This window comes from Motacilla alba, chromosome 5 (assembly GCF_015832195.1).
Source record: "Motacilla alba alba isolate MOTALB_02 chromosome 5, Motacilla_alba_V1.0_pri, whole genome shotgun sequence".
NCBI lineage: Eukaryota > Metazoa > Chordata > Aves > Passeriformes > Motacillidae > Motacilla > Motacilla alba.
The window spans coordinates 15,078,390-15,103,781 of record NC_052020.1 but is presented as its reverse complement, the minus strand read 5'-3'; the positions used below and the strand labels follow the sequence as shown (position 1 = coordinate 15,103,781).

The window sequence follows — 25,392 nt, the reverse complement described above, 5'->3', positions numbered from 1 at the left end:
TTAGTTTGTTCAGTATTCAGGGCAGTGTCCCATGCATTTTCGAAGGTGATAATGACTCCCATTCATCTTGACTAAACTAGGGCTGTGTCCTGGCTATTTCAGTCAATTAAGAAAATCATAGGTACCACCTTGAGCCCCATTTGCCAGTTTGTTATGCAAAACAGCAGTGAACCCTGCGGACATGTGTGAGGGCTGGATAGAACGTTCAACAGCACATTGTGTTCTCTGTGGTTGCTCTTTATGTGAAATCACACTTGGAAATAAGGGGCTCATTCTCTTAATCTGCACTAACCTGTGTAAGTGTGACATGTTGAGACTAGTTTCTCAGCTGCACTCTTACTTTATGCCATGTGTTGTGTGTTTTCAATGACAAGCCACTCTTACCATTTCAATAAGTAGATTTTGTTGTTGGCTCTGATGGAAAATGTGGCCATTTATTAATTGAGTTGGCCAATAAGTGAGGATTGCAGCTCCCTGATACTCAAGGAAACTGTGCTGGGTATGCCGTGCTTATCTACTCTGTGGAGAGCCCAAGGTTTGTCTGCACATTGATCATGTTCCATATAGGACCTAACTGTACCTCTGTCCAATCAGCAAGAATATCAGCTGTCTTTGACATCTGTTATCTTGGAGGCATTTCCAAAGTCATACCTTAGTATAGGTGAGTAGTGTATAAGTAGCTTGGTACCACAGTGCTGCAGGACTAGATCTCTGCTGAGGTCCCTAAATGCTGACACGAGGAAGGGAAAGGTGTGTTAGAGAGCTCACTTTGTCTTCAGTGTACCTGGAGACTGACATATTGGTGATGGATACTAGAAATCCTTTTTTCAATGCATGTGAGCTTAAAGGAAGACTGAAAAAGTATAAATAAGGGGGAAGTTAAGCTGATCTGGTAGATGGTATGGGAAGCACACCTCTTCCCAAAAATGAAATAAACTAACGAAATGCTCATCTTCTAAATACAGACTCTGCTTGTTTTCTTTGGCTCAGTCAGGAAACCTTGTGTTTAAATTAGACCAAGTGAATTGCACAGAATTGTTTTCAGTTTTAGTACATGTAGAGAAGCCAAACTGCATACAATCAAAGTATTTAATTTTGCTCCTAATGTTCTCTTTCTCTACTCTTACAGGTTTTTCTATTGTACTTCAGATAATTTTTTGTATAGTTGATATATTTGTAACCTTCCTAATTTTACATTTTATTTATTGCTTTCTAATACATTCTGAAAAGAGATGAAAGACATATATGGAGTACAAAATTAACCTAGTACCCTGTGTGTTTCTTTTAGGAAATTGTGTTAGTGGTATTCTTTGGAACAGAATACGTGGTTCGGCTATGGTCAGCAGGATGCCGCAGCAAATACGTTGGAATATGGGGAAGGCTTCGTTTTGCTAGGAAGCCTATTTCAATCATTGGTGAGTGTGCAAAGCTTGCAAAGTCAATGTAAACAAGTAGTAAAACTTGCCCTAAAGGCTTTTAGAAGTTGAACTTCTGTAGCAGTTGAAGCCAAGTTAGAGCGGGAGTTCTTGTCATTAGTGTGAATGTAGATCTGAATTTCCTTTCAGGAACTCATGGCACTGTCTTTTGAGAACAAATGGAGCTCGGTTTGTTTTTCCAGAAGAGCAGAGTGTTTTCTTTTCAGAAGTGATCTTAAGCTCTGCCAGGGATAAGTCTTGGCTGTAGTCCTGTCTCCTGAGGGTCCCAGAAACTGTACAAGAGCTACAAATATATTTTTTCAAAGATACTGAACAGCCTTTTTTTCTCCCCTTAGCAGCCATTTGACTAGATCATTATGAGTTTATTTTGCCCTCTAATTGAGCTGTGTGTCACATGGTGGAGCGCAATAGATGCGCTGCAGTTGCTTTGTGTATCAGTTGAATTAAAATACGGTTTTCAGTGATGCATTTGGAGCTGGACACCTCAATTCCCTTGGGATTCAATTGGCTTCCTAAAACGACTTAAGGGTTCTTGGAAATTACATCCAAATATTCCATATATGTCACCAATCGTTTTTTTTAGAATGCTTGTCATTAATTTAACAGTTTCGCCAAAAGAAACGTAATTCAAAATCAGTCTGTATTTTCTTAGCCAGCATTGAATGAACTGTGTAAAGACCCTTTCCCTGTAGTTAAGTACTTGAAATATAAATGGAATCAATAGATCAGACATTGGAAGAGGAGTATTGTTATGGAAGAATAGTAATTCTTGTTCTGTGACATTTTCCATTACTCAGAAACATTATATGCTGTTGAGTACAGAACACAGCTTTCCATACACTATCTACAGTATTGTCTAATGTAAATTACAAAATTTTGTACCTGGTTATTTTTACAATTATAAAATTGATTTAGCTCCTGTGTGCATCCATATATATATATATATATAATGCATGTCTATATATCTATGTATGCATATATATGTGTGTGTGTATATATATTTATATATGTAAATAGCAACTGCATCTCAGGTGTGACTGCAGCTATAAAAAGACTTTGACTCCATCTTTGCCCTCTGGCCACAATCCATTTCTCTCAAGTGCTAGAATACTAAACTTTCTGAAACATCATCCAAATTAGATGAGTTTGGAAAGCAAAATGTAGTTCCGCTGTCCCAGATATGGATCAAGAACTATTTAATTCTTCAAAATAAGGAGTTTCTTTCCAAAATTTACTAGGCCTGAGGCACGTAGATTTAGAGTACAGTACTGACTGACTTAAACTAAATTAGACTCATACCCTAATTTCAATTTTCACTCCCTTTTAGACCTGGACAGATGAAATGATAGCAAGGCAATTTTCTTATATATGAAATAAACCTCAGAATCTCTTTCAATTAAAATCCTGTCTAAGCACAGAAGAGAAAATAAGAATTGGAGAAGAGAGAATAGATGGAAAACTGCTGAAATTCCACCTGGGTTAAAGCTAATAAGGATACCAGGCTGCTTGACAGTAACTCCTAATTCATCTAGACTGTGCCCAGCTTGGACCCATCTCAGTACAACCTTTCCATGATATCACATGATGGAATTTTTTTTTACCTGCCACAATTGAGATCTCTTGATATATAAACAAAAATATTAAGTAGGAGTAACTGTTCAACTTGTTAAAGTAATATGGTCTTTGGTTCTAGTAGTCTTGCGGAAGTATTGCAAGATGCTGCTAATTAATTTTGTTCAATTGACTTTTATTTTCCAGATTTAATTGTAGTTGTTGCTTCCATGATAGTTCTTTGTGTGGGCTCTAAAGGTCAAGTCTTTGCAACCTCTGCTATCAGGTAATTATATGCAATAAAAGAGAGTAGTGCTATCTGTGCAAGGTGGCGTTTCTTCTTTTGTTTTAATTTGCCTCCTCTTTCAATTCTTGCAGGAGAAAATGAGTCAGTGCCCAGTGTCATGTAATACAGCAGATCACTGATCATGTATGGGTGGCCCTATAAAGTGTAGGGGAGATAAAATTTTGTCATAACACTTTTATGGTTAGTGGGGATAGGGAAGCTTATTCTCCTTCCTCCTTTCCCCTGCTAGGTGGGTTCTACCCAAAGCCTGGTTTAGTTTCTTAGCTCAGTTTTATAGCAGCTCTTTGATGCTTCATATCTCTGACATCTTCAAGATGCCTCTTTACAAAATGTCTGTGGTTGTGAGTTTCTGATGGACTGAATCCACCTTGTGCTCAGGAAGGTCACACCACTTGGTTTTCTTGGATGAATTGGGTGGCAGTTTGCTATTCACACTAGCTGCAGCCATGCTCCAGGGTTTCAGTGACTCCCATAAAAAGAATATTTTAAAATATTATTGGACTGTCTGGTTCAAATTGCCTATGAAATTCCTCAAAGATAAGGAAATCAGATCTTCCGTTAGCTGGTTCCATATTTTGTTTTCTATCCTGGTGAGCACGTCAAATATGAATTGATGAATGATTTCCAGAGCATTTACAGTTTGTGTCCAAAATTCCTGAATCCTTGAGTTATCCTTACTAGCCATCTGTACAAAGGTCATTTCTTCCCTTGGACAATCTCCCCAGACTGTCTTCATAACAAACAAGAAGAAAGATGGGTGAGTGGGGTGAAAAGACACAGGCTACTAAGTCTAATATAAAATACTCTGTGTCTCTTAAAATGGTCCTTTGGAAGCCAGAGTTCCTTTTTCCACCTCTGCTTTTCCTCTTGTGTGTTTGGTCTCTTCATTAATTTGAAAATCGTGTTCCAGGGGCATCCGTTTCCTGCAGATCTTACGGATGCTGCACGTTGACCGTCAGGGCGGTACCTGGAGGCTGCTGGGATCAGTGGTGTTCATACACAGACAGGTGAGTTTGGGCAGTCTGAGGAATAGCACAGCTGATGCCAAAGCTTCTATATTAAGAACAGAATGCATTCAGCCCTGCTGCTGCTATCACTTATACCTGTGGAGGCAGGTAGTCGCTTATTTTAACCAAGCGTGGTTGTTCTGCCTTATGTTCACTGCCACTTTGGCAAATTTTGACTTGTAGTTGGACTCAACAACAGGAAAGGAGACTTCTGAAAACTAGCCCTAATATTTCCTAAAATATGTATGTAAATTCCAGAGTTATTTTGAATCTGGCACTGTTTCAAAACGTTTTGGTGGCCAGAAGGTTAAAGAGTCCTGTGTGACGAGCTTGTTTTGACTCTGTGTTGTCTGTGGATCCTAGTGGATTTTTGTTAATTTGCATAGTCAACAGTAAGTGTCAATATTTTTTAATTGCTGAAATTAAAGATACCACTTCCAGTTATCCTTTATAACCCATCAGTGTTAGGAAATTTAGGTGTTGTAATGAGATCATAAAGCCATTATTTTGATTCTCTTTGCAGGAACTGATAACTACACTCTACATTGGATTTCTGGGCCTGATTTTTTCCTCTTATTTTGTGTACCTGGCTGAGAAAGATGCTGTAAATGATTCCGGAGAAACAGAGTTTGGCAGCTATGCAGATGCCCTGTGGTGGGGAGTAGTAAGTATGGCAATTTCACATGTTAATACTGTCCAATGTGGAGTAAAATTCAAGCAAGCATGGAGTAAGAAAAAGCACATTGAAACAGCTTCTTACTGCTTCAATACACTTTCTGCTTTTGTAATTCCATGACCCTACAAAAATACTATAGAAGATCAGTAATATTATGTGGTGTTTACAGTCTTATGTGATCTAAAGTGATCACATTACATTAAAAAATGTAGAAACAAATGTTCTGTTTCTTTATCGTGTCTTCCCTACTGGTACAGTGATTATTTCTTGCTGCCTTTGTCACGGCAGTGTTCAAATGTCTAAGATGGTAAGAGTCTTGCTAAATCACGGCTAGTTTTTTTGAGAAGGGGATAGTGTTTAGGTTTTCTTTGTCCATCTTTTTATTGGGTTGGGGTTTTTTTCCTTAAAACAGTTATCTGTGTTTTGCAATTTGACCTGTGACTGTAATTCCCAGTTTATTCAGAATGGACTGATTCTGGAGCAAGAAGCATCTAAGATAGATAGGAAACCCAGGCACAGGACTCTTCTAAGGTGGTTATATTGCTTCGGGAGCCACTTAGTGTCTTTACACGGTGTTTGTCTGTGCTATATTGTAACCGCCTTGTTTAGAGATTTCTCAGCTTTTTCCAAGGTGCTGCCACAACTTTGTTGTAGATGTATCTTTAGTTCTGGTAGTAAAGTTCTCCTTTATTGGTATTAACTAATGACAGTTCTCTTTCTGTTTATTATGTGCACTTACTGGTGTGGCAGCTTTATTCTGGGATTATATTTTCATAAACATTTTAATTTTTTTGCTTCTGCTAGTAAATATTCCTTCTTTCGTTCTCACATGATATACAAATACTAGGTTGGCAATTTTGTTCTGGGATTTCCTGTCTGTAATTTTTCTCATTTCTGCTTCCTATTGCAGTTGAAAGAAAGGTACTTTTTGGAAGGTATTTTTGCTTTTCATTAGCTTTCAAGCAATGGCTTTTTAAAATCTGCTTTAATTCTATTAGCTTAATCAAACAAACTGTCATCAGTAAGTGCTACAGATCTTTGAAATGCATAGGCATCACTGATAACATACTTGCACTTTCAAATGTGCCAGTCTTCTAGAGCTTTTTCTTTGCTGCTTTAAATCAAAAGGCATTGTTTCTCTTTTTTTTTTTGTTAAAAATAATACTAAATAATAAGTCCTCTGTAGAGGAGTGATAGGACTAACACCTCCATTTCACTAATAAAATATATGTACATATTTAAGAGTGTATATTAAGAAATATTTTTAATAAACCTCTGTGTGTGTGTGCTTATATAGTCTTTTCAAACCATCACTTGCTGTTTCAGGAAGGAAAGAGCCATTGATGAGCAAATCCACTGCATGTCTGCTGGTGCCGAAATGCATCTGTAGCCCTTTTTGAATACAACAGGTTTTGTTTTGTTGTATTGTTTTGCTGCTATGATCTGCTGTAGAATTCTTTCTTCTTGCTGTCTGCCATGGCTAAATACAGGCTTTCTTAGGACCAGAAGACTTGCTGGGTAGCACAAGAAAGTGGCTTTCCGTCAGGTAGCTTTTTTCAGTGCTTTCATGTCATTATGGCATTTTTATTTTCCACTACATTGGTCAGATGACTCAGTAATTAACAGTGGCAGATGTAGCTGCATTTAAAAACACATGCTGTCATTGGCGTTGCCATTAAAAACTGAGTATGTGACAGACCAGATTGGCTTACTGAAAATACAGTAAAACCTCCCATAGAAGCAAAACGATCTGTCAGGATATTCAAATATTCTCCTTTCAGGGAATTACTGTTCAGTTAATAGGCATGCCAGTTATTTTGTCTTCCTAATTACAATAAACTTATTTAATCAATACATTTAATTATGATAATATTTTTTCTCTGTTATAGCTTCCATTGTGTTGCAGCATGCCACATGAAGTGTGAGACTGCATTCAATGAACACATAATATAATTTCTTTAATATAAAAAGTAGAATTAGGTGTCCTTATTCCGCTCTAACACACTTCCACTAACTGCTAAGAAAAAACTGACATGGCTTCAGGTCCATCCATTTCTGATTTCTTGATCGTGTAATATTCTTCATTCTTTCTGCTAGGAAAAAAACCCATAAAGTTGGGACAGAGAAGTTAGCCCACAGAAACTGTGGATGTCCCATCCCTGGAAGTGTTCAAGGCCAGGTTGGATGGGGCTCTGAGCAGCCTGGTCTAGTGGAAGGTGTCCCTGCCCATGGCAGGGGGTTGGAATTAGGTGGTCCTGAAGGTTTCTTCCAACCCAGACCATTCTATGGTTCTGTGAATAGCTGGGAAGTCACAAGGATTCTTCCTAATAAAGGTCTCAAACTGATAAAAAAGCCTCCTCAAGTGTTAGATCTTGAAAGTTTCAGTTAGGTTTAGCCAGAATTTTTTAAGTTGCTTAAACACCACAAATTCTGGTCGATGAAAACCTGACCCTGCAGAAGAGGATAATTCACAGCTCCTGTCTCAGACACCATCATAAATAAGTGATCTCTCTTCTCTGAAAGTGCACTTACCTGACATAGTAGAGAATGCTTCAAAAAGTCCTTGACAGTGTTTTCACACGCCTTGTCTCACTCTCCAGCACTGTGCTTTTTTGTTATCTCAGTCTGTGTGTGTACTGCTAAACAAGTCCTTTGGGAAACAGTAACAGAATATGTAGTATAGCTGAAGTAAACCATATAAAAGGTCTGTGTTACCACAACTGAACTGCATCTGGAGCTGGGTACTTCCATATTGCTGTGCTTTGCTGACTGTAGGCACACCCCTAGGGTGCATAACTTGTAATTAAATGTTCTTCATTGTCATTGTTGTTATTTATAAGTCTATATTGCTTTTCCATTTTCATATTTAAATTGGCCTCCTGGGCTTTATTTGAATTTCCTTGAGAACTCTGGACTGTAGCTATTTGCCATGTCAGTTATGGGCTTCTTGAAGAAACCTAAGGTTACCTTCTGGCATAAAGAGTTGTCTGTATTATTGCTGCTTTTGAATGTGGTGCAAGCTGTATAAATTCTGCCACTGGCAGGATCTCTGTACATCCTTCAAAAACAGCTTTAGTTTTAGCAAGTAAAATAAATGCGATGTGGTGCATCTTTCAGTTCCCCAGTGCCATTATTCAAAATTAGTCTATATTGTCTGTGCTGTCCAGACTGACAGCTTTAAAGACCTTATATGAATTCAAGACCAATAAAACCAGGAAAACATTCAAAATAAAATATAAAAACCAGATACTTTAAAAAATAGGATAAATTTTCTCATTGAATCTGTCAGAGATGACCACCTTCAGAAAGCATCACCTGCTCTCTGTCTCTGGGGGTTTTGTGGGTCTTAGTGTTTGCTCGTGGGTTTTTGTTTTGTTGTTGTTTTTTTCTCCCCCTCCCTCTCTCCTTCAGCATTCATTTCAATCCCATCTCAGAGCAACTGAGAGGAGCTCTACTTTTGATATTCCCTGAATAAACACACAATTTCCAACCTTCACTTTGGAACAAACATGCCTCAGAAAAACTGTGCTAACAGTCTCTTTGATCATGAGCACTATTTCCAAAAGCAATTATTGCACAAACCCATGCATGGATATTTCTCTGTGGCTTTTGCTTTGAATTAAAGCAAGCAATTTTCTGCAAATAACATCTTTTTTGAGGATTTCTTGTTCCTTTAATTATTACAGTTTAGAAGATAGGCTTTTTCACTAAGGACCAAATTCAACAGAACATCTACAAGTGTGCTTACTCCTAAGCATACACAGAACAATGTCCTGTTTATTAAAGCCCATCAGTATGTGCTAAATGTAAATTGAAAATCAAAGCTGGGGGGAAAACTTTGCTGAAAAGTTAAAGGAAATACCACTCAAAACTGCACACGCATAAAACTTCTGCTAAATTAAAAGTAATCTGACTTAATTTATAAAATAGTTAGACATAAAATTTAAAAAATAGCTTCATGAAAAGTGATCCCACTGATCTTGTGTTATTCAGAGCCCTTTTTGCCCCTCTTCTCAATTAAAAAGGCTGTAGAGAGCTGAACACTGACTTCAGTGTTTGACAGAAGGGAACATGTCATTTTTAGTTTCTATGTGGTTTATAAGTCAAGTGTACCAACTATACACTTGTGACATCCTTTTCAAAAAAAAAATTCTGATTTTGGGGATTAGGTATTTGGATTTTTTGTGGGTAAGTGGTTTAGTTTAGGAATTGTTGGAGCAGGGTTGAAATATGAAGATATTTTTAAATGCTTTTTGCAAGGCATCCCTTCTTTTTGCAGCTGCCTTCTCATCTCTGAGCTTTAACTCCATGAGTGCTTCCAACTACATTTTGTTCTCAGGCAAGGAACTCTTATGGGGTAGATGTGAAGAAACCTTTTAAAATTGTTACCTGCAAAGTACAAATGTAGATATTGTTACAACTAGAGATTTTTACATTTCAGAGCTGTTTACTATCCAGATTTTCCCAGGTACGCAGCAAGGATTTCATAGACAGAACATCCTTACTTAATTGATTCTTTTCCTGTGCTCACTTTGGCCTGGTATAGCCTAAAATAAAATCCTTTCCCTACTCAGTGCTGGTGAAAATTACTATTTCTTCTTTCAGGGTGGGTTTTTGCTTCATATTCCCCCCTTCAGACTTTTGATTCATATGTAATGGGAACAACATTAGTCTTAATGCCTAAATCTGTGGTGATGTTCATCAGATCAAAGTTCTAAAATAGTCAGTGGATGAATATGATTTTGTTCCTAATTAAAGAAATTGTTTTACAGGCTTTTCAATGAAATTCAGTGTGTGAGCTCTTGTATCAATTTAATTTCATTATGCCAACATGTTTACTATGCTAGTGTAGAAGTTGAGTCATTATTTCCATTATAATATCCTCTTTTACAACTGTAAAATTAGTATTGTGCTCTTTAGGGAGTTTTAATCCAGCTGTAAAAAATGACTTAGGGCAGAAACTTGGCATGTAAGATTTCAACAGCATATATTTTGGGGAAAAAAAGAAAATGCACTTTCAGAATACAATTCATTTGTAGATGGTTTAGAGTTACGAGGGCAGAGGAAAAAGTTAACTTCAGACTTTGATTTGCAACCCAAAATGTTTTTTTTTAAAAAAAAAATCCTCCTAGACAGCCATCACAGAAAATACTTTTTTTGTGTTACTGATGATTCATATAAAGCAATTCAGAAGGAAGGAGCAGGGATGTGGTGGGAAAGGGGAGACAAAAATACTTAGATGTATATGAATTCTTCTTCAGTTATACTTTGGTCAGCTCAGAAGCACCTATTTCTTTTCACATTTCTAGTTAATGTGTGTATTTCAGCATGATTTTAGTACAGTAACACAAAAGAGTTGATAACATTTTTCACTTACAAGGATTTATTTTTTTTAAAAGAACCAGAAGCAAAAACCATTATTTTCTCTCATCATCTTCTCTGTAAGAAGGCATTGGAGGCCATAATTTTTCCCATAATTATATTTCCTTTTTTAATTCCATATTTTTGAAAGTGAAATTGTAATTGGGCTTTAGAATTTTATTTTTTGAAGCCACCTTCCTATGTAGATAAGGAGATAACATCACGCTTCCTTCCCTTGTCAGGTCCTGAATTAAGTTAGAATTTTAATAACAATTTCAGGAATACAGGCAGAGGTGCTTGGTTAGTTAACTAACCCTTTCAGTGCTTCTATGGGGTATGAAAGGGTTTTGGAAAAAGGCCACGTTTTAAAAATGTGTATTAAAAATTAAAAACTAATACATGAATGTTTTGAGTATCAGCAACCGGCAAGAAACTTGCAACGACCATCACCCCCTCAAGCTGCCCCTTTTGTCCTGTGTTTGACTTGCACCCAGTGACTTTGCTTAGAGGGTGGGCAAGTTCAGGACAAGGTGAGGATGGCCTGTGTGTGTGACTGTGGGACCAACATCTGTGTCCCTGAGCCCGCAGGGTCAGAAGAGAGTCTGACCAGCCAACAACTGAGCTGTGCTTCAGCTGCTTGAGGGCTCCATGTGGTTTTCCATGCTGTGATTTGGTTAGCCTTCCTCGAAGTCGCAGATAAAAATATCTCTAACTTACAAATTCAGAAATAGCTGGTGCCATAGGTGAATTTAAATTGCTCTCAGATGCCAAATGTATCCTTCTGCTTCAAACAAATAGGTTCTTTCCTTGAGCTCATGAAAATAATGACTTATTAAGCCTTGTTATGCTACATCACTGTGGTGGCAATCTTTACTTCTGTGTTCTGAAAGGCAAGCTCAACAGATGTTTCCTGCATGCGTGCTTTAAATTATCTGTTCCTGCTCTCAGTGTTTTATATGAATTGGTGATTCATTGGACTGTTTCAGGGTCTTTACTACATGGAAAATGTTCAGCCTCTCTTGCTATTTATACCAGTGTTATCTCTAGAGCGCTTCATGCCTGACCGCAGTCTCAGTGCCTGCTTACAGTGTGCATGTCTCTTTCCATGCAGCATTCTCGGCAAACATCTCCTGCCCGTCAACCAAATCACAGCTCAGAACTGTTGGCAGCCTTTCCCTAAGGAAAGTGTGTGACGTGGGCAGGCAACCCCTATCCCAGTAACTTCATATGCTGTCCAGTTGCCTCAGCCATGAAGATTTAAATTGATGGTTTTACTTAGCAAGATTTTAAATGTGTATTTTGTTGTAACTCCGTTTCCTGTATGGTTTTCCGTTCAGTATTAGGTGGGGAAGCAAACCTGGAAGGAAGAGTTAACCTTCATTAGTGTCGCACGGGCTGACAGTGGGAGAGTTAGGAATGCAGCTAATGCTTTGAAATAAAGAAAGAAATGAAGAGAGAGCAACAAGCCCAAAGTGCCTTGTTAATACTTGCTGTAATGCCCTCTTTATTTCTCTTTGCAGGTGACTGTTACAACTATTGGCTATGGAGATAAAGTGCCACAGACCTGGATAGGAAAGACAATTGCATCTTGTTTTTCAGTGTTTGCAATCTCATTTTTTGCACTGCCTGCGGTAGGTTATCATGTACTTTTGCAACAATTTGATGTTGATTCATTAGAGAGAACTTCTGTTATTGATTCTTCACTCTTTCATTTAACCTGGTTTTGTGTAAGCTCTGTATTAAGCTTCTGTATTGTAGCTGAAATTTATGTAGCTTGTAGAAAAAAAAAGAGCTTCTAGAAGTAGCTAAATAAATATGTAGAGGTTTTTGTATGCAACACTAGATTTGAGAAGGATTTGTATTTGAGGAAGAGGTATTTAATTCCATGTAATTTTCCCAGCCTATCTCAGAAGAGTGAAGGAAATTATTTCTAATTACTTCTTAGTGATGACTTAGTGATGTTTTGTGTTTTTTAAGGCATTCACTCATAGTTTACTCAACTGATTAGGTTCAAAGTGAACTGGAGAATTCTCATGTACATCCTTCATCTAGAAAAGCTTCCAAAAATGTCACTGGCAGAAAGACAGCAATCAGCAGCCAGAGACACTGATGCAGTTCTTCACAGAATTAATATCTGTCCATGGCAGAAGTCATGTTTTCAAAAGTGACCTAGAAGTGACCTTTTAAAGCTGTTATGGCACTTTGTTTGCACTGAAAACAGGTTCCTGAGTGCTTTCAAACAAGAAACAAGGTACTTCATTTCCAAGGGTAAATTCAAAATCAGCAAAACTTGGACTTCAGTTTGAAAATCCAAATATTCAGTGCCAGATAGCTAAGGGTATGTTTTCCAAAATTTAGCCAGACTCCTGAACTTTGCTGTTAAAATGTTTGTGCCACCTGAAGCGTTCTGTTTACCTGTTTATTTTTTCAGTTCAGGGACACAAGCAGTCGTGTTTGCTGATGTTTTTGTAGTTCTAATGAAGAAGTGGTGGGGATGGTACAGAATAGATTAGAATACCTTTATGCTAGTAGCATCACAAAAGTTCTTTACAGCATGAAATAGTAGCTACTAAAACTCCAGTGACCTTTTAAAATTAGGTGCCTACTTTAAAAGTACATAATGTTTTATAGAAGAGGATAATGAAGTTTTCTAATTCTCCAGCATCAGTTTGCCTTTAAACCATATGCTTCCCCCCCTCCTCATTCTAATCTCTTCCACTTTTATTTTGGAAGAGAAATCAGATAAGTGAAACGATCGGTATGGAAAATGCCAAAACCTACTTTTTTGACTGAAGAGTGTTGGTGGTGGGGTGTTCTGTTTGTGTTTTGTTTTGGTTCGTTGGTTTTTTAAAATCGGTCTAAAATGACACAAAAATGCTTTATAAACGATTGTGTAGCAGCCGTGCCTTTGTAGCCATATTTTATTATTACCTGTCAGATTTCCCTAATCTTTGTTTAAGTAGAACAACACCAATCACCCCTTTATTAGTGGGATTTTCCTTACTGAGTGAAGTTGTTCTTGTTGGTTGGCCCAAGGGGGAATTTGGGGTTTGAAGCTCTCTTGCAGGCTTTCTTGTTGGTGCTTTAAGTAAGAGGATCTGGCTGAGATCATAGTCAAAAGTGATTGTTGTGGCTAAATGCAACTGGTGTGGGTTTTGGATCTGGCAATGATCCCTCATTTCCCAAATATGTGGTGTTTGAGCATCATCATGTCTTTGATCTTTACAAAATGAACATAATAGGAAGGGCATTTCATGTTCCTTTCAAAATATTTAATGATTAATAGAGTTCTTAGAGGTTGAGCCAAGATCCCTGGCTGCTCTGATGCCTTCTACTATGTGTAGAAAAAGAACTCTGCTTTTCTTGAGTAGGTGTAATCATGTAAGCTGATTTATAAAAGATTTCTTTTTCACCTGTTACTAAAGCTTGTGTTAAATATGCCTATACCTGTGCAAATGACTACATAAATGGCTTTGCTCTTTACTTAAATTTGGACTTCATATCTATACTGCATTTGGAGTCTAGTTCAGATTTCACGCAGTCCACTGCCATTAGTCCGTGTCCCTTGTCCTGAGAGTGAATTAGATGACTTTGTGTTCAGCTCAGTTCACCACTTTGAAATATGTCTTTTTGTCATCTTCGTCCTGTTTCCTCACTCCCACCAGGGATTAACATATGGACATAGAAATTACCATACCACAGTTAAAAAGTCTAGTGGCTTACATCATGCCCTGCCAAAGCTTTATTTCTTCTAAAGATGTAGTTAAGCCCATCAGGTTGATTTTTTTTTTTTCCCCTATTCTGTCATTCCCCTCCACAAGCCTTTGTGAGACTTTTAGAGGGTATGAAATGTCATTTCTGTTTCCTTTTTTGGGTCTGAGTCCAGGCTTTGCATCAGGGCATGATAGCATTCACAGTTGGCCTCAGCAAGTAATAACTGAGACTAAAAATTTTACTGTATTAAGTCATTTCCTCGAAATAATTAGTTGGGTTTTATGATGCTGAATAGAAGTTTATTAGCACAACATAATTTGGCAATTTTATGTGTGGCTCTTTCCCTCCACTCTTAAAGAAACTAAAAAAAGGGAAAAAAAGGGTTGTTTTTCTTTCCACAGGGAATTCTTGGTTCAGGCTTTGCCCTAAAGGTACAACAGAAACAAAGACAGAAGCATTTCAACCGTCAGATTCCAGCTGCTGCCTCACTCATACAGGTACTGAGTTCTTGCATATTGCATACTGTCATTTCTTTCCATTTATAGTAGGTTTTTTGTTGCGTTTTTTTTTTTTTCCCCTCGAGCTGTTGGCAATTTTTCCCTCTCTGATTCCCATCAAAAAATTGTACAGAAGTTACAGATGCAAGTTTTTAAAATCCACTCTTTAATGTAAACTAATGAGCAGAAAAGTGCACTCCCAAATCAGTGTAAACTGTTTAATTTAGCTGGTTAAAATCAAAACTGAAAGTTATCCTGTAATTATTAAACAATTTACGTGGGGAAAGTGTTGTGAAATGTTATGGTTATTGTAATAAGCATAAAACAAAGAGGAAGTTTCATGTAGAATTATGCTTTTAAAAAATACATTGTTGCTTGTAAAGACAAATGTCAAATATGCTTCAGTTGGTACAACTAAATTCTTAAAAATCTCAAATTTAGGAGAAATATGTCAGAATCTTAAATAGGAAAATGTTGTTTGGACTTTTCAGCTCTAGAATAGGTGTCTGGAAACCACTGGGATTCTTTAAAATCAAATCAGTCTTTTTGTGTAGAATAACTGACAGGCAGGAAAATATTGATCCCCCTCTTATAAATGCAATTGCAGTTCAGTATCGGTATGGTTAAAGAGATTTTATCCTTTACTTCATTGCAGCCAGCATTGCACCCTGGAGAAGTATTAACATGGTTTCATTCTAGGTTTTTCCAGCTTTTCCTCCCTCTACTCAGTACCTGCACGTAGCTTTAGAAGCACAGAGATCAAATTTAAAAAGAAACTCAATGTACACCATATCATTTTTTCTTTCTCATATGACTTACTTCTCTAGCTTCATGAGTGAGTGTGGGTTTCCAGGTCAGGATCTTTATGGAAACAGTAGCTAACTGTAAAGTTTATGCTTGAAACTAAACAGTCCCAGAGTTAATGTGAAAAAGGTCCTGGTTATAGCCAGAGATTAGGTAAAAATCTTGAGACTCGTATGGTATGGTTTTGTAAAGAATGGATTTTTAATGTTCCCACTGATTCTTTTGGGAAATGAACACCAAATTATTGGGAAGCCTGAGACTGCATGTCCAAACTTGGCTCCATCAGAAACGTTAAGGAGGATTAAAGGATAGACAATGAGTTCCAGAGTACCTGTTCTTAATAGTTGTAATTATGATTTACTAACAGTCTCAGACTTCTGAATGCCCAATTCAGTAAGTGCTCTACAAATGACTTAAAAAAGATTGTTCTTAAACGAAGATGTTTACAAAATAGGTACAAGACAAGAGAACAGCCCAGACGAGTAATTTTCTTTCCTTGTATTCCTTCTTGGTTTCTTCTAGAGGTCATTTGTTTCTTCACTCTTCTGTTAATCATGGAGGGATTTATATGGTGATATAAGTCCTTTACTGTCCCTCTGCTCTTTGTTTAGCTCTCTCATTCTGCCTTACTTTATTTCTTTCATCTAGGGTTTTCTGGCCTTCCCTGCTTAGATTGTTTGTGTATAACTGTGCCCTTTCTTCTTGTAGTAAGTGAGGATCTGCCTTTTTAATTTGGAGACTCAGTTCTGGTGTTTACACAGTTAAGAGAGAATGCAGTAGTGTTTTCTTGTTGGTCTTGTTTCCTAGGCCTGCTTTTCCACCCTTTGCCTTAGAATATAGGATTTTAATCATTGGGGGTTGGCAAGAGGGAGGACTGGGTTTGAATTTTGGCTCTTGGTTAACCACTGGTACTATTCTGTTGTGCCCACAGTTGCATTTCTCCATATGAATATAGCCTTACTGACCACATCACAATTCTTTTTTTTTTTTAATCTGGTAGCATTTTTGTGAGGCATGAAAGAACAATTTTTTTCTTTTTCTGAGTAGGGGCCTGTAACATAGGATGCAATAGGCAAAATACCTAAAGTCAGGAAGGAAATTGGGGCAGAACATGAAATTTGGACTCTTTTTTTGAGTCCAGTCTAGAGCTCTCTCTCATTATTTGTTTGTTGCTATTGAGAATAAAAGTTGCGCTTGAAAAGACTCATCTTTCTGTGTGGCTTTCCAGTTCTAGCTATGTGGTTTCCACTTACTCAGTAAGAGTTCTAAATCGTGCTGGGTTTGTTTCCAGAGGGGAAATTCAAGAATATCATTAAATAAAGAATGACTGACATGCTACTTGGAAGTTACTGTGTTACACAGTGAGCCACTGATCTGATTGATTAATTGTTTTGTTGCTTAAAACATTTGTTCCAGACTGCATGGAGATGCTATGCTGCAGAAAACCCAGACTCTTCTACATGGAAAATATACATTCGAAAACCTGCCAGGAATTATCATTTGCTCTCACCCAGTCCAAAACCAAAGAAATCGGTGATGGTATCAATAACTAATGTTTCATATTATAGTAATCTGAAAATTTTAAATCAGATCGAGTTTTTTTACTCTCTAGAGATTATTTGCTCTGCTTGTTTTACAGCTTATTGCTTGGTTTCAAATTTTGATTTACATTTCAGTTTTGACAGTTTGAGTATACAAATATTATAAATTAGGACGTGATTTGCTGAATTTCCCTAAGCTTGATTTTTTTAATGGATTTGGAAAAGACTAATAATGACTTAACTCAGGCACATCAGCCAGTTACTTTCCATTGTTGTTTGGAAAACTATATGCAAAGGTGAAAAATAAAAAGAAAATCACATTAACAATATTTCCAAAATAGTAACTTTTAATTGATTAAAACAAACAAAACCCAGCAAAGCTTCTGTTTCTCTCAACTGTTGATCTTGTGATTTTCTAAGCTTTCATGGTAAAGACTTCTTGTGCCTACATACAGTAATATTGTCATATCAACAGATTCCATAAGTTCAGAATTTTTTGGTGTTAAATACAGCAATAAAACCCCTTTGTCAGACTCTTTAGATTATGTAGTACACCATCCTCTGTATTGTAAGAGTATTGCACAGCAGTAGTAGCTAGAAGTAGAAGATGTTGTGCAAAAATTTTCTCTTGTATCTCCAAGGTTCATCTGAGTTCAGTAGCAATATATCCATTGGCTTTGTGCTGAAGGTGTGATTTATTGCATCCATAAAGTGATAAAGATATTCTAGAATAGTTTGATTTATATAAGCAGCTGCATAACTAGCAGATTTTCTTTTTTAACTGCAGGCAAGGGATTTGGAAATGACAATGTGCAGAAATCTAGTGATTAGCCAGTTTTGGCAGGATGAGGGGGCAACATAATGAGAAACACAGTGTAGGATCGTGAAAATGTAATTCAGGCACTCTTTTAATTGGTTATAGCTCATTGGGGACTGTGTTATTATTGAAGGCGTCACTGAGGAGACACTCCGTGTGACTTGGTTTGAGTAATTTAATTTGTGGGGTTTTTTTTTAGGTTAAAAAGAAGAAATTTAAGTTAGACAAGGACAATGGGCCTTCTTCTCCAGACAGGATGTTGGCTATACCACATATCACTTACGACCACGTGGCTGAGGACAGGAAAACTGATTTCAGTTTTGAACCATTTGAAAATTCTGGTAAGAAGCTCCATTATAAAATGCCAGTAACTGTGATGAGTTCTATGATTAGATTTGCATACAGGTTCTTTTTAGTATCTATAGTAAAGAAGGAAAGAACAAGCTCTTGTCACTCTAAAGTGAGAATACTTTTCTTTTTTGCCTTTGGTTTCTGGCTTGTTTGGGTGAGATTTAACCATTGCTTTAATAAGCATGCTCCACTGCAGGCAAACTAAATCATTCTCATTTCTGCCTGCTGCAAGAGCTAGTTAGGCTCTTCCAGCAGGCAGATTCTTAGGCTGGTGCATACATTCCCCAGTTCTGCAATTGATTGAAATTGCAGGGATTAGCTGTCAGCTTTTCCATGTGAAATTTACCCAGGATGTGTTACTATTGTGCTTGTACCTGAACCAAAAAGGATTGGTGTGCCTTGGCTGCACCGAACATGGTCTGCTACATGAAATCATCATGTGCTCATGCCATCTGCTCTGCGCAGTAGGCTGTGAATCAAGTTTTGAAAGCAGAAGTACTTAAGATAAATGTAGATCCATCTGTATTAAATGTCACTGTACAAAATGGTACAGTATGAGGAAAAAGAAGACAGGACCTTGATAATGATTAATAGCTTATTATATTTGCTTTTGCTGTACTGAACTTCCAGAATAACTCTGAGTTTACAATGCGGCATTTTTAAAAATGTACTTTTATTGGATATTTTTTATGTATTGCTCAAATTTTGGTAACAAGAGCAAGGTTTAATTTTTAAGGTGTGTTTTATTGATTATAGATACCTTAAGTACTTATGCTTTTTTCTCCTCAAAAATCTGGCTGACATGAATGAATTTAATGGACTTTCAAATAAGACAGCAGCGTGGGCTGGCACTGGGCATATTTTAGTTCAAGCAGAAAGTCTTGCCTTCTGAGTACTTTTTTGGTGTGCTTGTGTTGTGTTGTACTGCATCATCCATGCTTTTCCACTCTTTCTTGGCCTTTGCTAAGGAATGGTTGCAAATTGCATCTGGTGGTAGGAATGACATAGCTGCTAAAAGGTGGACAAGTACTGAGTGTCTCAAAATTTGAGTACAGACACCTTTCTTCAAAACAATCAAATTAGAGAACCATGCTTAGAATTGTAAAGTCCCACCTTTTACCACTAAATTTCTGGGCTGATTAAGGACAATACAATTTGATGGCAGCCTGCTACTGCTATTTCAAAAGTCAGCTCTTTAGCTTTCAGTGAAAGGATTTTCTCTCATTTCTTCTGACACTTATCTTTTCTCTTTTTTGTCTGTGTTCTCCTCTATAAACTGTTACAAGTATACAGGACAAACAGGAATGTTAAAATTACTTGGTAAGTTGAGGAAAATAATTCTATTTATGGCATGCCAGCTTATGACAGTGTAATGTTTGCAGTGCTTTTCATGTGTGTCTAGTGCCATATAATTTCTAAGAAATCTTTTGCAGCCAAGGAGATCTAGACAGACAGAAAATGTGCATTCTCACACTTGTAATCACAACTGCACCCAGTCTCATTACAAAGAGAAAAGTGAGCATTCATTTGTATAAGTAGATGACCTCTAATGGTTTTTTATACTTGAGTAAAATTGCTCATATATATATTGCCAATAGAAAAATATAATTTTCTAGTAAATGAAATATAATTCCTCCAGTAGTTATCTGAGCATATGATGCAAATTAATTTCTAAATAACTGAATTAGGATGGGAGAGAGCTTTCAGATTTGACCCCCTAGTGTTGTGCATTCTGAAGTACATGCATCTGTTCCTGTAAAAATATGCTGTAGATATTTGTGAACAGATGGGGACCCATAAATTAAATAATTTATTTTACTGTTAGTCTGGGTTCTGTGATCACTTAAGCAGCCATGTAGTCTTATGATGTTTCAAATGTGCTTGCTGATGCACTTTCTCAACAATTGAGTGCTCCCCAAAGACAGTAGGATTAGAGCTAGCTTTGGGCAAAAGACCTCTGTGATTTAGTGAGAGTGCTATGAGCCACCTGTAAGTTTTCTGCTCTGAATTCACTGCAGACAGCAGAGGCTTCCTTCCAGTGATCGAGTGTAAGAATGCTCAGGCTGGGATTAAATTCACTGAAATGGCAAAGTTCAGTTTCACCCCTGAACCCACATGGGACACAGGTGCAATTAAGGTGTTAAAACAGCAAAACCAAACTGAATCTCCTGGACTCCCCCAATCAGTCCTCGATTTTCCCAGTTTCCACCATTCTGTGAGGTGCATCTCTGGTGGGGATAGACATGGTGGAACAAGATCCAGAGGGCAGCAAGAGCCACCAAACAAACCACCTGTTTTATGTGAACAAGAAATTCCTTCATCTTGGGGAAATATCAGAGGAGCTTCACCAGCCATCATAGGTTCAGTTTCTGTGTCCCAGCCAGGCAACCAGAGCTCAGTGGACCTGAGAGGCTGTCTAACCCTGTTCTCACAGCAGCTCAAAGAGGAGTGAGTGTTATTTTACTTACTGTGAAAAGGATTACCTACACAAAAAACTGGAGCTGCCAAGTGCAAAGTTTAGAAGGAAGAAACTAGAAAGTACGAGGATAAAGGATTCTCATTCAGCTTCAATTTGGCCTTCAGAAAGCCTTAGTAACATACCCATAAGCTGCTTTCTCACATTCAGTAAATTTTTGAGCTGCCCGCTTCAGTCTTCACACTCCTGGATCCCTCATCTGGCTTCCCTGCCAGTATCTTCGTGCAACCGGAGATTTCCAGCTTTTTTCCCCTCCTTTTGTTCTCCTGGCATAATCAATACAGCAAAAATCAAAGGACCCATGGCCCATCCTGGCTACTGCAAAAATTAACCCTGTCCTGGCTGGAACCAGGACATGTGTGTAGCACTGAGAGAACACTTGCAAAATGAGGGGGTTTTTTTCTGATTTTTTTTTTTTTTTACTCCAATGCATTTTTTATTTTATAAGTTTTTCTCATTGCATAAAAGTAAGACACCATTCCTGAGAAGTATCAGCCTGTCCAAGTGTGTGAATTCACAGGCAGTTCTTAATGAAATAGTTATTAATAGCATAATGCTATTCGAAAGAACTAAACATAATGTAAAGATAGAGTCTCAGCAAAACACATTCTCATCACTGGCTCCTCTTGCTTGCCTGAAACATTTCCCCAAGAAATTCAGCTTGAGGCAGGCACTTGGTTTACATGGTTGAAGTGGGCAGCTTCAAAAACTTTGTAGGGGATGTGTTTGGAAGCTTCAAATGTGGATGTCCAAACTGTCCCATCCACCTGGCAGCACTGAAATCTGACCAGGAGAGAGCTGCTCTGTGAACAGTGTGAACCAGAGCGAGAGGGGTCTGACCTTGGGGACACTTAAGAAAGGGAAAGACTTGAGAAACCCTGAAGTCTGGAGGAAAGGGGCAAACAGAGGATGCCTATAGGGAGGAATATCTTGTAGCAGTTGACACTGCCATGAAAAATGGTCTTGGAAAAGCCATGACGTCTCCACAGTGGCCACTGAACACTTTGCCAATGTGTAATGCACTCTTGTACAGTTTCTTACACTGTTTGCTACAGTGTTTTAAATTTTGTGTCAGGTAGAACATACTAACATACTAAATTTTAGGTATGTCTGCATCTCCTCAGCTGTCTGTCTGGAGCTTCTTTTGTTTGTTTGTTTTTTTTCTTTTCTCCTCTCCTATCTCTGTTTCATGTGCATCTTCACTCTGACTCAGATTGTCAGCGCTCCTGGCCATCCTTTTCCACAGACCAGCAGTCTTCCAGCGCTCCTTCCTCTCCAGGTAATGCTCATAATATTTCATTGTTCCATCATTTTTCATCACCTTCGTTAATTACTAAATCTTTGCAATGCTCTGTCTGGAGCTGTCTGCTGTGGCACAGAAAATTACAGAGCTGGTTTCTAAAACGAGATGTTTCAGTAGAGTTTTGAGTCTGGAGGTCGTTCAGATTGTAAATTGCAAATATTTAAACTCACCTGTTACTATCCATTGAAAACTAGTGTCTAAAGGTTTGTTTTTCTTTTTTCCCTTTAGCCTTCATATTTAGAAATGGTGTCTTTTTAGGTATTTTTTAACACTGCTTTCTAAGAAAGACTTGTCCAAAGTCTAATGGCTATGAATTTATTTTTATAAGTAAAAAAATGAGCTCCCTGGTGTTCTGCATGAGCCCTGTTTCAAGGCATTTTGAGGCTGAGAAGGTCTCATTAAGGCCATGCTCTTTTCTTAGTTATGATGATATCAGAAGTTTTTGAAACAGAGGGAAGGAGATGCCATGTTTGCCTCATACTGATCAGCTCCTGCTCGCTATGTGATCACACAAGAATTCCTTCAAATAAACTGTGGCCCAGTTTTGACTTCTGTGTTGAAATTTGAAGTGCAGGGAATTTTCAAAGCTTGGAATCAAGGACAGGATTTGATTTGGGACATTGGAAAAGGCTTCCAAGCTTAGGTACTAGAAGTGAGAATATGAATTAACAGTTTAAAGCAGGAACAGTTTAAGAAGAAGTATGTTTAGAGTTTTGGAGTTTAGAATATTGAAAAAATAAAAATAGTTACAAAAGTAAACAAGGAGTTTAGAATGCAGGGCTGTAGCTTATGTATCATAACATGATTTACCAAAACAACTTACACTGTAACATAAGTCCATAAGATGAAATATTTGAGGATTAGGTCAAAAACATAAATATCCTTATTAGCAGTGTTTTATTAGTCTATAAATCCTTTAAAAGTCTTTTAACTAGGAATCTTGCAAGCTTGTGAACCATACAGTAAAGACGTGAGCCAAACTCACCCTTCCTACCTATGTAGAAAATAAACCACATCATCTAAAAACTCAGAAATCCCATCTCTAACTCATTCAAAATTCCTTCAAAAATCCCCATACTTCTGGTTCTTTTTTCATTGTGCCACTTCTTCTTTCCCTTCCCACGAAACTGAAAAGCAACAGCTGTGACTGACCCACTGCAGGAATTGATGTTCCTGCAGATCCCCTTGTGTGTGGGTTGTGCTGTGTCTCTCCTGGGCATGGTGTTGTGAGTGTTCAGCAAACCCTTTACATGGCTTTAGGGTCAGCAGGTTTTATCGCTTGCCATCAGGAAAACAAAAACATTTGTGAGTCCTTATTTGCTAGAAACTGGGAAAGTTTCATTTATGTCTTGTAGAAATGAAAACAGTGAAAATTAATTTGTTGAAAGCCCGAAGAAGTCTGTTTGAAAGATATTTCACTGCACATCTCTATCTGGAATCATTTTGCTGGATTCACAGCCATGTTTTTGAATGATGGCTACAGCAAAGTGATTAAATAGTACGATACTATCATATTAGTATGATACTGAAAACAAAAATAGAAATTAGTGCTTCCTAAAACTTGCTACAAAACCTTAGTTTTGAAGTGCTACAAGTGGCTCTTGCTTGTAATAAATGTATCTCCTAGCAGTTCTCTTATTTATTTATTTGTTTTCAACTGTGATTTCAGAGGGCATCCTTTCCTATTACAACTTGTGGAGTACAGAGACTTTCCTTTTGTAGTTTGGACAGCCATGTGCTTAAAGATGAAATAATCTTCTGTTTTTTTTAAATTCAGATCTATTTCTGCCATATGACAATACCCAATTACCTGAGTAAAATGGTTGCATTAAAGAAAAGAATCGTTTCCTGATATTCCCACTTCTGTTCTCAGGAAATATCAGCTACATTTAAGTTATCTATTTCTGTAATTTTCCTTTAGGTTTTGTGTGGCTTTTTGAAGGGCATTATTTACTGCTATATTATAAAATATTTTATGTAATACAGTAGAATTTTCATAAATTACTGCATTATAATTGTTTTATTAAATATTCCAGCCAGTTGGACTGACAAAGGTTTCTGTGGACTTGTCACAATAACCTATGATTTATATGGAATGTTACCAAGATTTATTTTCTGTAAATTCATTTACAGTCATGTAAACCACTCCAGTAGTTTTATTTATATGCAAATGCTGTGGCTTCTCTAACAAATGTTAGAACCATGTTGGAAAAAGCACTTGGTGTTCTTAGTGTTAGTATCTGACAGAATTTCAGAGCCTGAGTTTAAAAATGAAAACTGTAACACTCTCCCTGGTTTCTTGGATCCGTGACAGTGATGATCTGCAAGTAAATCTGCCAGTAAAACTTTCAATATGTGAATTTTTGTGAATCAACCTTCCCAGTAAGAACCTTGTCTGGGATGAGCTGGAGATCTTGCCACCTGTCCTGTTCTGAGCCGAAAGTTGAGTTGGCCTCGTGCCTTAGTGTGAGAGGGAACCAGCAAATTGTTTCTTAATAATGCATGAAGCCTTCTGTCATATAGATACTGAAGATTCTAGTGTATGGAGTATGTATTCTAGTGTATGGAGTATATCTAGTCTAGGAGTATGAACACAAATAAAAAAAGGAATAAAATATTAGTTTTAATCTTCACCAGAAATTGAAATACTTTGGGCAGAGGAAGAACTGAAATTTTGCTTTTTCTGAACTTTGCGGTACATGCAATTTTGGTAGCAACTTTTGTTTTCGATATTCTTTTAAAATGTACGGTATTTCAGAGGTCCAGGTGAGCTGCAGACAAATGCAACTGCATGAACTGTTATCTGCATGTTTTTCCCACAGTAAAAAAGAGCCCAGCGTTTCTAGATGTGAGCACAGGACCCTTCATCAGGACCAGCAGCTTTGCCGATGAGCTTGACCTGGAGGGCGAGACCCTGCTGACCCCAATAACTCACATCTCACAGTAAGTCCAGCCTGTTGAACTGTGCGTTGGTTGACTGAGACAAGAGAAGGCGCTTCAGGTGGGAGGAGCTCATAGAGCTCAAATGTCTCAGATGTTTGCGTCAAACCCTTTTCACCTTGACGTTGGTGTATCCTGTTCTGAGTGCCAGTAAATCTTCATGCTGACCTCAAGACAAGTTCACTTGGCTGTGACACAAGGCTTTAGTTTTTAGCCAATGTCTCTGGGCAGCTGGTGGCTGATAGCCTCAACATTTTTAAGTGGAGACAATGTGGGGGAGTACTTGCCTGGTGAAGGTTATCTTACTCCCTCCATCATTTCCCAGTGGAACAACTGTAAAGTGCAGATTTTAAATACTACTTGTATGAAATACAAGTCCGTCCATTTCAACAGCACTTTCGCTAATGGTCCGATTAAGTTCTACAGTGGAAGAAAAACTCTGTTTGATCATTATTATTGCTTTGTTGTATATTAAAAAAAAAAATCTGAAATAGGCCTGTAGGGGTGTGTGCATGTATGGGGTTTGGTATTTTCCCTTCTGGAAAGGGATCTTGTCTTTTATGCTAAAATGGTATTTCAGGTTCTCAGATTTTTCTAAAAAAATGGGAGTT

The 25,392-nt window shown here is 37.6% G+C and overlaps 1 protein-coding gene across 4 annotated transcripts in view; it reads left to right on the top strand.

The window, feature by feature from the left end:
- The window catches only part of KCNQ1 (potassium voltage-gated channel subfamily Q member 1), a 334,477-nt gene that overhangs the window by 79,776 nt on the left and 229,309 nt on the right, over positions 1 to 25,392 (top strand). Inside the window, exons 3-13 of one of the 4 annotated variants that reach the window (XM_038139094.1) lie at positions 1,289 to 1,415; positions 3,195 to 3,273; positions 4,205 to 4,301; positions 4,825 to 4,965; positions 11,859 to 11,969; positions 14,454 to 14,549; positions 16,770 to 16,886; positions 17,911 to 18,052; positions 19,356 to 19,382; positions 21,752 to 21,817; positions 24,664 to 24,784. In XM_038139094.1, the coding sequence (XP_037995022.1) occupies positions 1,289 to 1,415; positions 3,195 to 3,273; positions 4,205 to 4,301; positions 4,825 to 4,965; positions 11,859 to 11,969; positions 14,454 to 14,549; positions 16,770 to 16,886; positions 17,911 to 18,052; positions 19,356 to 19,382; positions 21,752 to 21,817; positions 24,664 to 24,784 (1,124 nt within the window). Of the gene's footprint in view, positions 1 to 1,288; positions 1,416 to 3,194; positions 3,274 to 4,204; positions 4,302 to 4,824; positions 4,966 to 11,858; positions 11,970 to 14,453; positions 14,550 to 16,769; positions 16,893 to 17,910; positions 18,053 to 19,355; positions 19,383 to 21,751; positions 21,818 to 24,663; positions 24,785 to 25,392 lie in introns of all 4 variants that reach the window. The other 3 variants (XM_038139093.1, XM_038139095.1, XM_038139097.1) reach the window with 3 other exon arrangements.